General features: G+C 36.6%; 1 protein-coding gene across 1 annotated transcript in view; it reads left to right on the top strand.

Annotated features, from left to right (window-relative positions):
- The window catches only part of LOC134586979 (collagen alpha-1(IX) chain-like), a 139788-nt gene extending 126633 nt beyond the window's left edge, over nt 1-13155 (top strand). Inside the window, exons 31-38 of the mRNA XM_063442973.1 lie at nt 5364-5399; nt 5497-5541; nt 5819-5851; nt 6768-6914; nt 7015-7069; nt 8417-8605; nt 9744-9821; nt 11999-13155. Of these exons, the coding sequence (XP_063299043.1) occupies nt 5364-5399; nt 5497-5541; nt 5819-5851; nt 6768-6914; nt 7015-7069; nt 8417-8605; nt 9744-9821; nt 11999-12195 (780 nt within the window). The 3' untranslated portion in view covers nt 12196-13155. The remainder of the gene's footprint in view (nt 1-5363; nt 5400-5496; nt 5542-5818; nt 5852-6767; nt 6915-7014; nt 7070-8416; nt 8606-9743; nt 9822-11998) is intronic.
- The last annotated feature ends 2539 nt before the right edge of the window (nt 13156-15694 follow it).

The raw sequence follows: 15694 nt of genomic DNA, 5'->3' as shown, positions 1-15694 counted from the left end.
TCAGAGAGAAAATAAGACTGATTAGTATGTACAGTGTATGGGATTTCTGTAGTGATTCTCTAGAGATTAGCACAATGATTGAAAGACTTATATTTTGATTCTTCAGAGAGATAATATCTGACGTAACATCATTGGGTTAATGACATTTGGCGTGCTGCCTTTATTTATAATTATAAATAGAAATCTGTAGTGAGCCTCGTCTGATTTCCTCCTGGACCTCAATGTCCTCAAACAAATCAATACAAATTCTTGACAAAGGCTTGACAAAGACAAATTCAAAATGTAGCTGAGTCAGTCTATGTTACTGAATAAAAATTGCCAACTTTGCCATACTTCTCTTTTAATTTATTATTCATTATAATATAGTGAGTAATGTATAGACCAGTAAGCTTGATGTCCACCTGTAAGGGTATTACAATTCAATAAGGCTCACAGGAGCTTTATTTATGCAATAAGCTTAAAAATGAACACAAAACTAAAAAGACTCGAGAGGCAGGATACCCTGGGGAAAAGTCAAAAGGAGGCATAACCCAAATAATTCAAGAGGAGAGAAAAATACCTAAAGCGGATATATCGAGAGGGAAAACACAGCTGCCAAGGACACACAGATATCAGTTCTGAAAAAAACGCCAAATATTTACGCACATAAAGAGTAACAACTAAATTAAAGGGTTAAAAATACAAATATTGTTATCTTTATTCAATACTATACGTTAGACTATACATAAACGTAAACTCAAAAAAACTGAAAACGTGCTAGTGGCTTAAAAAAAGGAAAAAAAATCTATGTAGCCTACCTAGTATATCTTATAAATGGCTACTATGAAAATATCCAAATACAAAGCAGCTCATGTAACTATTTAGATACACAATATAAAGTATCTTTAGAAATTAGGAAAATAGCTGCTGTTATAAATATGTTAGAAACAGGTGATTTATATACACCAGGTCTAGCAATCTCCATTCAAGCAGCTTAAGTAAGTATAAAGATGGGAGCAGATAGCTATATGGGGATAGACGGATGGGGTATTTGTAAAGAAGTTCCTACCATGTGTAGTAAACCAGGAAGAGGGAATTGTGGAGCAACAAAAATGTTTCGCCTCCCTAATTTAGGAATACAAAGTTCAATACTCAGAAGCTAAGAGTTAAGGGTTAAGAGTTTAGAAGACAAAAAAACACTCCCATTAGATATCCCTTCAATAAAAGGGATGCTATGTAAACGTGATCGCCCCACCAGGACCAAAGCAGACCGTTTCCCCCGTATGATACTCAAAAAATATGCCTAGGTAATACACTCCACACTAGCTAAGAGTAACGTTATTAAACTACCTCAATCTCATAGATCCATCTTGTAAAGCATATTCTGACTCCCTATCCTAGTTCTACAGCATATTGGCTGCATAGAGGCAGGTTTAAAGTGAAAATATTATCGGACTACATAGATAACCTTACAAGATAAAAAAAATAGCCTAGCAGCAGCGTCTTAACTCGACGCAGGTTTTATGCGCCTTTCTCAAGAGCATAAATTTCTAAATACTTACTTAAGCTGCTTGAATGGAGATTGCTAGAGGGTGTATATAAATCACCTGATTGTAACATATTTATACCAGCAGCTATTTTCCTAATTTCCAAAGATACTTTATATTGTGTATCCAAATAGTTACCTGCGCTGGTTTGTATTTGGATATTTTCATAGTAGCCATTTATAGGATACACTAGGTAGGCTACGTAGATTTTTTCATCCTTTTTTAAGCCGCTAGCACATTTTCTGTATCACTAGTTTTATTTTTATTTCACGTTTATGTATAGTCTAAGGTATAGTATTGAATAAAGATACAGATATTTGTATTTTTAACCCTTTAATTGAGTTGTTACTCTTTATGTGGGTAAATCGTTGGCGTTTTTTTTGAAAACTGATATCCGTGTGTCCTTGGCACTCAGGTTTTCACTCTCAATATATCAGCTTTAGGTATTTTTCTCTCCTCCTAAGCCTAAAGATGACCTTTGCCCATGAAATTGGTGTTTTAAAAGTTAGAATTTCGGTTAACCCCATACCAATTAGTTTTTAAAAATGTATTTTGAACCAAATATCATGGTATCTGTGTCGAAGTCTACCCTTTCATGCAGTGTTAGAATATTGTAATATTATAGATACAGAAGCACATCTATCTAATAAACAATGCTCCAACTTAATATTCTTGAAACGTTCCTATGCCTCAACTGGCTAGTTAAGGGTGTAACTCTTAATGCTGACTTTTTTATGTAAGTGTACTTTTATACTTAATGTGTATACAATCTAGCAAAAGCCATGTTTACACTCAAATATTTTCAACCATATCTTTTTTTTTATTATTGATTTTGTAAAAAAAATTTAACATTAAGTGAGAATCATTATAATGCAGATGAGTGCGCATAGGAGCAAAACATCTGAATGAAAGATTTACTACCTTTGTAGTAGTTATGGTGCCAAGAATACTAGAGCACCTTTTCCCGGCAATGCAGCAAATGTTTTGCCTTTTACCTGGGTCCTGTTAGGGACTGAGCCTCCTCTATTGCTACAGAAACTGTATGCTGAACCTGCTGTTTATTGATTGGTCAAGAGCATCAGCTGAGCAATCTAAACCAATGAATGTACCTCTGTACAAAAACTATAAACAGAATACATATTAGCCAGCCTGCATTTCCACAGCCAGTAGCAATATAAAAAGAATGTGCCGCATTGTATACTGAAATTATGTGCATACAGGGTATTTGCACCATCATCACTTCAAAACACTGAAGTTGTCAGGGCTGGCTTTAGGCGCCCTGTGCGAAAAATCTTCACAGCACCACCCTCCCCCCCATCATCCATGTATAGTGTGTGTGTGTGTGTAGGAGTGTAGTAATTGTATAGGGGATTTATTAAATTAATAATGATTTAAAAACAAATGTTCATTCCTCCTATCCTGTTGTTACCTAGTTGGGAGAGGTGCATGCTGATCTGAATCTGGTCTGCCCCTCCGTTGGGTACAGACCATGCGTAACTGTCTCGCAAGCTCAGGGACTTGCAGTGTCTTGTGGTAATCTGCGGCAGCGCTCTGATTATCCCGAGCTAGGAAGACAGCAGCTTATGGTCTGCAGCCAACAGAAGTGCAGGCCAGATGTGCCAGACTGCCTCCCCTACATTACAGAGGAGCAGACTAAGTATGTCACATAATACTATGAGTGGTTTTGTTTTGGAGCTCTGGATTATACTTATTTACCTTGACCACTTTGGAATAAATATATGTAGTAAGGTGCTACTTCTCCATTTATCACAGAGCTCCACAACAATAAAACTCCCAGTAATGTGGAGCTCTGTGACAAGATCATACACTATACCACAATACAACTCTGAGTAATGTCTATTAGTGTATCATTGAGCTCTCTAACTATAAAACACAGAGTAATGTGCATTTTATATACCATAGCTCCACTGTAATACATATCACTAGAATATGATGTAATGTTTGTGTTGTCTGTGTATGTGATAGGTGTGATTGCTATGTGTTGGCTGTGTGTGATATTTGTAATTGGTGTATTAACTGTGTGTGATATACGTGTATTGGTTATATGTGATATTTGTGCTGTGTTTATAGTGTGATGAGTATTTAATTCAGATTAAAATATGCATTTAGGCCTATGTGTGAATGCAAGTGTATATTTGTGCAGAGTTATGTGCACACAGTCCCACAGTCAGATGCACACAGTTATACATATACACTGTCAAATCCACCACATGCACACAGTCACAGGCAGATAGCCACATCCACAGGATCAGGCAAAAACACACAGGTACAGGCAGTAACACACATACACAGTTACACGCAGTTAAACACACACACACAGACAGACAGACAGGCCCACACACACATACAGTCTTACACACACATACATGCAGACAGTCCCACACACATACACACAGGCAGACAGACAGACACACACACACGGCAGACAGTCACACACACACACACACACACACACACAGGCAGTCACACACAGACAGCCATACCCACACAGGAAGACATCCACACACACACACACACACACATACACAGAGACAGACAGCCACACAAACACACACAGGCAGACAGTCAAATACACAGTCACACACAGGCAGACAGTCACACACACAGTCGCACACACACAGGCAGACAGTCATACACACAGACACACACAGGCAGACAGCCATACACAGAGACACACAGGCAGAAGTCACACACACACACACACACACAAACACACACACGCAGGCAGACAGTCACATAGACACACACAGGCAGACAGTCAAACACACAGACAGCCACACACACACACAGGCAGACAATGTCCCATAGTTACCTCTGTTCATTATGGAGGAGTGGAGACAGTGCAGCTCCTGGAGACTGAATGTTGGGGGAAGCAGGGGCTCGCTCCTTCCTGCTTCCCCTGCAGCAGTTACCCGGCACTTTTAGCTTTGCCACCGCTGTCAGTTTAGCTCCACCTCTGCCGCACGGTAAGCTCCGCCCCCTGTCGCAATATTGTTATTTTTGTGTTGTTTTTTTTTTATAATCCCGGACGGCCATGTGCGAGCTGTGTCAGCCGCATGGCGCCCCCTGCTCTCATGGCGCCCCATGTGCGCCAGCTCGCACACCCCTAAGGCCGGCCCTGCTTGGAGTAAACCTTTTATAAAATACAAGTCAGGCACACCTGCTTTTAGCATAATATTTATTTTGTCATATCAAACTAATGTTTAATTTTCACCGTTTCTGTTCTGAGACTTTTCTAATAAGATTGCAACATTGCTTGATCTGTTAAATAAGGAGCTGTAAGGGAAATTGGGATTTGTAACAAAATGATATTTGTTTGATTTCCAAAATTCAGATTGTTATTGCTTTAATCTGGTGTTGGCAAGCTCTGACTACACTGATTACTAAACATATGCAAATGTGTGTTTATAAGATCTATAATTGTATGATGCTTGTAATATTTTCAAAAGTACTTTAACTCCTGGGATTTCTCTCAACCGATTCTTGTGATGCTATCAAACCACTTCTCTCTTCTGACAGTTTGTGTTTATTTGCACACACAAAAACAAACCATTTACCTTGTCACAGAGTAAAGTAGAAAATAAATTGCTAATTTAATTACCGTGGAATCAAAAGTGTTGTCATTAAGGAATGTTTGGCAACCTAACTCAGTTTGTGTTCCAGACATCTGTGGATTAGTAAAAATAAAATAAAAATGAAAGCAGTGGTTTTGGGTCATAATTATCCCCATAGTTATGATATAATAGATAACAGATGCAATGTAATATATTAATGTAGAATCAATTATCAGTTTCTGAATGAATCTTGTTTATTCAGGGTGGAGTTGGTGAGAATGGACCTAAAGGTGATCAGGTAAGTGACAATAACAATATCTTTTGAATAGCTAACTTTATTCAATTCTGAGCTCCCTATATATTTTATTCTGTTAATGAAATGTTCTAACATTTAGGGTGGTCCTGGAGAGGAAGGTTACGCGGGAGAAAAAGGTGAACAGGTAAGGAAAGGAAGGAAGTAAGGACATTGTATAGTTCTTACTTGGAAGAGATTTATGGAAATTATAGTCCACACACATTATTTTTTTGTCTTTTTTTTGTGCATTGTCCAAGGGATGTTAAGTGATCTTTCATATATATTTAATTTTATATAAATAATTTCATTCTTAAAATCTATAGATTGTGTCTAATCCTTTTTTTGAGTTAACAAAGCAACCTAGTTTACATTTAATCCAATATATTATTTCTTGATTGTAACATGTTCTCTCTTTTAACTAGGGTGATCTAGGAAATGCTGGCGCAAAGGGATCTGTAAGTATTAGCAAAAAACAGCGTATATATGTATTTATATTTATTTATTATTATTGTTTAAAGTCCACTTGGCACCATTAAACACAATATTAAGAATAGTTTTTTTGCCTAAAGTGAAACCCTTATAGTAACAAACCACTTACATGGAATCCTTCCCATTAACATGAAAAACATCATATATCACAAGATACCCGATGTATCCAATGTAAATATAAGATCAACTCACCCCTCCTCCGTTCCAGTGTTGCCATCTTTGAGTCGTGGATGTCACTCATCATGTAGCTCCAACCTCCTTGCCGTCTTTCCCTTCTCCCCCATTTTGCCTCCAGTTTTCTTTTGATTTGCCCAGCTTGAGGACACTTTCCCAAGCTAGGAAAATCTCTTCAGTGACGTTGACACACTGGCTTAGTTGCCAGCTTGTCTGCGTCAAATGGGCTGAAGTCACGTCTTTCTGCTCATATACTACCTAGACAGTGCTAGGACTTCTGGCTAGGGAGTTTTCTATGTTCTCTCTTATTGGGAGAGCAGAAAGACCTCCTATGGGGGAGGTCAACATATCTGCCAAGGCATTGACTGAGAGTTGGGAGAAAAACCTACTTTTAAATATATTTTCTCCCAATCTTTACATTTACTACTAAAACTGCTAGCACAAAGTATAGATAGAATCTTATGCTCTCTCAAAAGAGAATAAGAAAAAAAAAAGCAGTGTCCTTGTCTCTCATTCATTCCAGTGACCACATCAAAGCTATCATCTGCTGGTACTGCTCCAAAGCTACTAATGCCAACCTACTTAAATGGTGTTTGAAATAAATATTTAGACTGAGCAGTTCAGCATTCTTCGCTAACTCTCAGACTGTTTCCAAATGATGTGTGTTTGGTTACATGTAAGCATTGTAAATTGCTTATTTTTGTTTAGGTTGGAAGCCCTGGTGAATCTGGTAACCGTGGACCTGAAGGAAGTCGTGGACAGCCAGGCGTAGAAGGTCCTCAGGGAGCAGCTGGACCTAGAGGAGTGCAGGGTGAACACGGAGCTCCTGGGTTACCTGGCAGCCAAGGCCCAGCAGTAAGTCATTCATGTGACCTGTATTTTTTTTCACCCCTAGATTAAAAAAAAACAAAAAAAAAACCTAAAGCTATATAAAATATCTACTGCATTTTTTTAGGGTAAAGAACCAACAGATCCTCACATTAAACAAGTATGCATGAGAGTTTTACAAGGTAAGCAAAGTTCCTTTTTTTATACTTACAATATGTAATTAAAAAAAAGAATGATACCTACATTTTACTAAACATCTGCCTCACTGTATAGGAAATTGTGTCAAAACTGCAGTTATTCCCCAAACAGTGCTTGTCTATCATGATTAATGCACCGACTACTATAGTTCACTATGACAATGCTCCCAACAGTGCAGTTTAAAATGTTCACACACATACATAATTACATATCTGTAATTAAATATCATTATATTTATCCTCCTTCTCTTCTGTGTTGTATTTTGTTGTGGACGTTCACTTCTAAAATTAAGCCACAACTGATGAATTAATAAACAATACCTATTATTTATTTGTTATCAATATGGCTTAAAAGAAGAGTAGTGTATCAAATTAAATCAACATATATTTAAAAAAAAAAAAACCATTTGGGGTTGTTGAAGTATATACATATTCAGGGTTATTCACAAACACAAATTTTGTCACATTTATACTAAAGCCAAATTTGGTTGGAATTCAGTTAAAGGGGCACTCCACTGACCAAAAATAATAAAAAAAAGATCAACATACTGTTTAGTAAATATATGACCAATGAAAACAGGTATGCATTTAAGGATTCATTTTTTTTTTATTGGGTATTTAAAAACTGCTTGAAAAAGCTGCAGATACCAAAGTCTTTTCAAACACTTCTCTTCTAACCCCGCCCAGACTTTCTGTGGCTGTCCAATCACAGACTCCCAATGCAGCTCAGTGACAAGTCTTTGCAAGGCAGACACTCTGGACAATTGATGCTTCTGGAGTTTAGCTCCACTAAGCTAACTAAACCAGGAAGTAACATGACCTGTTATCTGAATGGCAGCCAGGGGGTGTAACAAGGTTAAATTATGAAAATGACCCTGCCTCCTTGGTCATCTCAGTCAATCCAATGCTTTCTTCATAGGAAAGCAGTGGATTGGCCCACATGATCAATTCTGATGATGTCAGCCAAAGATGTGAATCAGGGGTGGGACCAGCGCCGGCATGGCTAGCACTGGCGGACCTGCGCGGCACTGCAAAAAGTCAGTTTTAAACCTTTCTAAGGGGGTTCAATCCTCCTAAATGGGATTTTTAAAACTACATGGGTTACGAATACATGTTTGTGTTCCTAAACCCTAAATTGTTCCTTTAAATCCAGAGTAGCTGAATGGAAAGCATAGCTGACTTAGATAATTTTTCCAGTTTGGCTGTTCTGAAATTCACTTTGAATTCTCGCTTTAGTGAATAATGCTGCATGAATACTATGCTAAGAAATTGTATTAGTAATCTGTATGTTGTGGTTAAAGGTCTTCTTTATGTATTGTTTACACTTTACAGAGCAGTTAGCTAACTTGGCAGCCAGTCTACGAAGGCCTGAATCTGGAGCTGCTGGTCTGCCTGGTCGACCCGGACCTCCTGGGCCACCTGGCTCACCTGGAGATAATGGTTTACCTGGACATACTGGATCCAGGGGTCTACCTGGGCTCAAGGGTCCACCTGGTGAGCTGGGTCGTAAAGGTCCAAAAGGTAAGCTATGTAGAAATAATGTTGCTGTGCTGCAAATTCTGATGGAGTAAATATCATAATATTAATAATCATCATTATAATGTAAAAAGGTAAAATGCGTTGTTTTATAGTAGCAGGTATACTAGATTAAATTGATTACATATTTCATAATCCAAAGTAGAGTAGAAAGAGGTTAGTAGTGAATACTATGTTAGTTACTGATGCAAATTTACTAATCAAACATTTAGAGTATGGACAAAATGTTCAATATAATGGTATTTTCCCTTTCTTTGTATCACTCATAATAAGAGTCAATATATCACTTGTTACAGATATGCACACATTTATAATATGTTCAATATATCAGCAGTACCATAAAGATCAATAAATTAGGATCATCACACTTTAATATAAAAATCAGAAATCCATGAAGGTCAATGTATCAGCAGTACTGCGCTTTAACAAGTATATATCTGTAAAAATGCAATCTAGACTTTGAGTATTTGTTTTTAGGTTAATTGTGAAGATCAGAATATATTTCCTTTTCAGTATGATTCCTAATTTGTACTTTAACCTTTGCTATATTTATTTTGTGAAAGGAGAATCTAATTTTTCAGATTTATTGTCTGCTAGCACTTTTACCACAGCTTTGCATAATAGCATAAATGGCATGTGATTCATAATTCTACATCCCCGGGGAAAAGTCACGTAGAGCAAACTGTTGTGTGAGAAAAATTGAATGTTTTAATAAAAGAACGCATAATATATCCTTTCATTTTTTCATTTTAACATCCCAGAGAATATCAATTCCTATCTACCTGATATAAATCAGTTTGAGTCATAGTATCGCCCTTTGCAATGGGGCAAAAAACAAACAAACAACTAAAGCATTTAATTTTTTATATATTTTATATATATATATCCTTTCATTTTTTCATTTTAACATCCCAGAGAATATCAATTCCTATCTACCTGATATAAATCAGTTTGAGTCATAGTATCGCCCTTTGCAATGGGGCAAAAAACAAACAAACAACTAAAGCATTTAATTTTTTATATATTTTATATATATATATATATATATATATATATATATATATCTCATGTTGTGTGTATCTGAATATTGATATATATATATATTGATATTTTCTTGATTTAGGTGATTCAGGAGAAAGAGGAGAACGAGGATTACCAGGGAGAGGTCCGAAGGGATTCCCTGGTTTGCCGGGACTTACAGGTAAATGTGACATTTATAAATTAATTTTTTTTCAGTTTTTTTGTTTTTTTTATATAGTGCATGATTGAACTATATGGAGTTTGCATGATGGTCCATTCTTTATTTTTTAAATTACCTGAGAGATCCATTCTTCAATGGTAATATAAAATGCACTGCTATAAGCTCGGCCAGACACCTTCATTAAATGTTCCAAGTGTCAAAGAGTCTTTGTCAAACTGCACTGGCAAAGGCAGAGCGACTTCAATAAACATTTTATTGTGTGCAGTTGTCTTTGGAGCAACAAACTACCCATCTACTTTTCAGAATACAACACGTTTTTAAATCTCTACCATTGTGACTTTCTAAGTAGATGGGACTCAGAGAAAAAAGCATGGAAACCCAATTTTGGGTCATAACTGAATAAATTAACCAGTGGGCTTTAACATGTTAGGATGACAAAATGAGCTTTGCATGCAGCAATTTAAATATCATTTCAATCCCCATGGCTGAGCTATTGCACATAGCTTTCCCCAAGTCTGAGGGAGAACCCCAAGTTATCCCTGCATGCTCCCTATTGACTGTGACCAGCACTAAGTATTGCTAGCTGCCCAGCACCAATCACAGTGTGACCGGCAGGGACAGCATGCTGGAGCTGTTGCATGAGAGGAAGATCTCCTGCTCATGCTGCAATTATCCAGTACATGGTACTTTGAGACTGATATCTACTGTTAGCTATAAATTCCATCTGCTGATCACCCTCTTCTCGCTGGCATTAGGAATAATGGTAGGTTTAGTGTTAAGGTAGGGTTAACAATAAAGATAATGTTAAGGTTAGGGTACGGGTTAATACTGGGTTAGGGTAAAATCTGGGTTAGAGTCGGGGTAGTGTAGGGTTAAGGTTAGGGGTAATGTTATGGTAGCTATACGGTTAGATTTAGTATAAGCTTAGGGTTAGCGATAGAGTTAGTATAGTGTTCGAGGTTTGGTATAGGGTTAGCATTAATTACCAAAAAATAATTTAGATCCTAGAGATATGAGGCATTTATTAATCAGGACTGATGCTTTAATCTATTTTCAGTTACTTTTTTATTATGTAAAAAACAACTTTTTAAAACATTTTATTTATACTTAATTTTGTGTTAATGATATATACATCGACTATTAAAATAAAGTTCTTCCTGTCCTTTAAACAAAACTTAAAGAGAAACACTTACATTACAGTGGAACAAACACATAGCACAAAAATCTAGGTTTTGTTTTAGTCTAAATTTTACAATTTGCCTTTCAATTAATCGCGTCATGTCACAGCTCAGTATTTAGTGAGTAAACTCCTTTCAGGTAACTAGTTATTCTCCAGTTGTAGAGAATTAGGAACTGTGCCACCAAAATGCTCATGCTTTAAAAAAAAAAAAAAAATAAAGTAAATACTATTAAGCAAAGACAATCAAATACAAAATCGGTTTACATATAATCAAATCGCCAATGGCTGGCAAATATCCATGGGACTTCTAGTTCCAATAGAAAATCAATAGAAAGCAGAATTTTGCTGATCACTGTGTTCTAGATGCAATGTTCACTTCAAGTAATTTGCGGAAGTTTAGAAATTCACTACTTGCATTTTTATCATTGAACTGCAGTTCTAGGCACAAGAACAGTGGACATTTATACATGGTCCATAAATTCATCAAGTCTAAAATGTTGGTGGCACAGAGTGCTTTATCAAGCTAGCTGACACATTAAGGAAACAAAAAAGTGTTTTTGTCAAGGAGACCGATTAGTACAGTCAAACTGCCTAAAAAAATACTCTGTCATGTCAGTCCACTGGTGCCTTCTTAATTTTAAGTGATTAACATGAACGGTTAAAAACTTAAGTGCAGGCTTTCAGGCATTGGTGCATATCTGCTACACCCTCTGCCTTTCACCTCCCCCATGTCTTATCTTTCAGGCAACTTTGTATCCCCTTTCTTTGATATATTGCCAGCCTTCCCAGTATTTCATTTTCCTCTTCTTCTCCCATCCATAGCCACTCCATTTTGCTCCCTATCTACACATTCACATTTTCTTCATTACCTCTACAGCTACATTTTCTCTGCCATGCATTCTTCTCCATAGCTATCTCCTTTCTCTGTTCATGTTTCTATGTCCCTTTTTTTTTTTTATCAATATTTTGAGCCTGATTATTTATAATTTCTTTGTAGGTGAACCAGGCAAACCAAGCTATGGTAGAGAAGGCCGTGATGGAGAGAGAGGCCAACCTGGCCCTGCTGGGCAACCTGGAATTCCTGGACCTCCAGGTCCTGCTGGCCCTGCAGGCTTCTGTGATCCATCTTCCTGCAGCCTTCAGGCCATAGCTGCTCCTCAGTCTGCTAAAGATTCCAACATGAAAGGCCCTTGAACTGTTAAAACCACGATTCTGTCTGCGACTGCTAATAACATCAAAGAATGAAAGAAACAAAAAGCATAGTAAACAATGACTTTTTATTATCAACAGCAGACTATAATATACTGTATGGGTGGTAACAAAAACAAAACAAAACAAAACAAAAAACGACCATATTTGGAAAACATGGTGCTTGTGCTATGAGAAGACTTTTTCAACTTCGAAACAAAATAACAATAATTGTTTTAATAGAGATTTTAATGTGCCACTCTCCCAAGTCACCAGGTAGATCTCAAGGAAGACAAAATGTGCTTTATATTAAATTTTAACCATCCTCTTATTAATATTTTAGAATCCCACTGATTATATTTCAGCAAAGGTTAATTGTCAGAGTGCTGCATTATATACTTAGGATTTAAGATGATTGAATCTGAGAAGAAGCATTCAAGTGCAGAAGGCGATTGAAAAATCCCCAATAGGTTTTGCAGTGAAAATCATCAAGCAACTGTAGAAAGAATTCCAGACTGAATTGCAGATAAAAACTATAACTACGCCCCAATCATTTAATATTCCTCTATGTACTTTGCATCAATTCACTGTAATTTTGTTTTTATAAAATGGATGGAAACTGTTTCTGTAAAAAAAAAAAAAAATGGTAGTACATGTGTGCTGTAAATCTCTGTAAATGTATTATGTGAGCTATTCTGACTAATAGTGTGTCACAAAGACTTATTTTAATTAGAGACAAGGTGACATCTTCCCCTGTTTACCCTGCGTTGTTTTTAAGCATTGTGTGTATATAGAATACTGTACCATCTGATACCTCCTCTGTGTGACACCAACATTGCAATGTGATGGATGCAATAAGAGATTCTTGAAACCCCAAAATAAAAACTATTCATAGCTATGAACAAATATTTATTTTCATGTGGCATCTCTGGTTGTACAAAAGGAAGAAATAAATACTATTTCGTACCCCTGTGCATGTTTTTCAATGAGTTTTTGAAATACGTTCCATCGGAGATATTGAACCAGACCCCCTAGGGATTGTACACCTTTAATTTGCAAACATTTATACTGTAAATGAGACATATTTAAAATTCAGATGTACACATAAGATGTCAGCAATTATAAAGTTATCTGTAGTGGTTGTACCTTTAGAAGTGATGGCATTAACTTTAATATATGTCCTACAATGAACAAACATTTGATCACTTTGTGTCAACGTCTACAGACACCCACTGTTACTCATAAGTATGAAGGAAAAAACATAGGCGATTTTAAAAGCCATAGCGATGGCTTAAAGCTATTTTATCTATTTGTTAACAGTTCAGTTAAAATGTGACTTTAAGTAGCCCAGGTGTGCCTGCTGACATCAATACAATTAATGGCAGGTATTTTAGGAAATTAGAATTGATGCTAGTGCCTAAGAAATAGAGGGTAGATATATTTTTATACCTTTAACTACAGATAAATCTAAATTCGTAACTATTTTTATTTATTTATATTTTTAAGTTTTAAAGGTTTTCCCATAAGGTTGTTTTCTATCTTTAAGAGAAATATTCATACAAGTTCATTTTGCATGAAATGTAACATTTTACTAATTTTTGTAGTTATCTGAGGGTATCACTTCCTCTTTGTTCTCTTCTTGTCAAGTTTGGCTATGGCGCAGTCTGTCTGTTTTGGAGGAAGCGTGATTTTCAGTAGAAGCCTAGGATATACTACATACAGCTTTCCTTGTTAGGTTCTCCAAGGAAATGTCAATATATTTTAATTTTTAAAGGTGGGGGTCATCTATTTACAATTATAAGATGAAAAATGGGATACTTTTCATCATTACTGTATGATTGCTTGGAAAACCAGTCAACCATGGTGACAATGTATTTAACTGTGCTTACTAACTGAAGGCCAAACCTATGGAATGACATAATCTTTATGCCAGGAACTTTCCTTCAGTGCAGACTCACTATATCCGACCTTGACAGAGGGATGATTTATCATATGCAACTCCTAACTTACCTTGCACTGTGTGTGGATGAAACGACTGTGTCAAGGAAATGACAACCATATAAATTAATAAACACAATCTAAGCATGCTTATTTTTATTCATCACATTAAATGAGAGCTGTTTTTACATATAGACTCCAGTAATAAGATTCATCATTGTTAGTGTTCCTTCCTGAGCAAGAGAGTGCAATGAATAGAACCTTTAAACATTCCCCTATCGTCGTGTTATGGAACACACAAGGGTAGATTCAAAATCTAATGCATTGTATTGTACATGCCTTTTAACCCCCTAAGGACCAAACTTCTGCAATAAAAGGGAATCATGACATGTCACACATGTCATGTGTCCTTAAGGGGTTAAATAAACAAATCTGTGCAAATGTTCCCCTTCTACCGCTTATCATCAAGCACTGATGTTCTATAATGCTGTCCTCTTTAATCAGGATGTATTTCAGATTAGTTCCTATATGGAGGGGTATTTGTATGTTTTAATAAATATGAAGCCATCTGCTCTTGGCACAGTGTTACACATTCCTTAGATGGTGATAATGACAAATAGACACATTCGACTGTGCTCTTCTGGGGTTTGCAATAATCTCTAGGCCTCATTGCAATACACAGTAAATTCCAAATACAAATCACACCAAGCACTAAATTTCATATCAGTGTGAATACCATTCCATAGTATAATTAAAAAAAAAAAAATCATTTCATTTCAAATACACTAAATTTGTGCAAGCAGTTACACCGAGGTGTGGAGAAAAATATATAAACATAACAATCCTTTTTGCGTATTGTAATGCACTTAAACAGGGTACATATCAGTGAAGGCATCCAAATGCATAAAACCCATTAAAGGAACACTATAGGGTAAGGAACACAAACATGTATTCCTGGCCCTATAGTCTTAAAATCACCATCTAGACCCTCTGACACCCATTGCCTTTCTAAATTTAGTAAAATCTTATTTTTGTTCAAGTTTGCAGCTGTTGCCTCTGCCCCCGATCTGCCTGCTTACAGCTGACATCATCAGAAGTGATTCTGTGAGTCAATCACAATGCTTTCCAATAGGATTGGCTGAGACTGTCAAGGAGGCAGATCAGGGGCAGAGTCAATGAATCTCTATGAGGAAAGTCCAGTGTCTGCATGCAGAGGGCGGAGACACTGAATGTCAGTACTGCTCACTGTACAGCAATGCCCCAGGAAGCACCTCTAGCAGCCATCTGAGGAGTGGCCAGTGAAATTATCACTCGGCTGTAATGTAAACACTACATTTTCTCTGAAATACAGTGTTCACTGCAAAAAGTCTGAAGGGAATGATCCTACTCACCAGAACAAATACAATAAGCTATTGTTGTTCTGGTGACTATAGTGTCCCTTTAAATTATTTCATTTTGGGCTGCACGTGCAATTTGAATGTATTTTTCAAATAAAGAGGAACTTATTTAAGGATACTCAGGAGAGTTGACTATTTAACCTTACCTGAAGTTTGTTCCATGATGCATT

Source organism: Pelobates fuscus, chromosome 2 (genome assembly GCF_036172605.1).
Source record: "Pelobates fuscus isolate aPelFus1 chromosome 2, aPelFus1.pri, whole genome shotgun sequence".
In the NCBI taxonomy this organism is placed as follows: domain Eukaryota; kingdom Metazoa; phylum Chordata; class Amphibia; order Anura; family Pelobatidae; genus Pelobates; species Pelobates fuscus.
The sequence above is the reverse complement of the archived record's forward strand: the minus strand, read 5'-3'. Positions and strand labels throughout refer to the sequence as shown.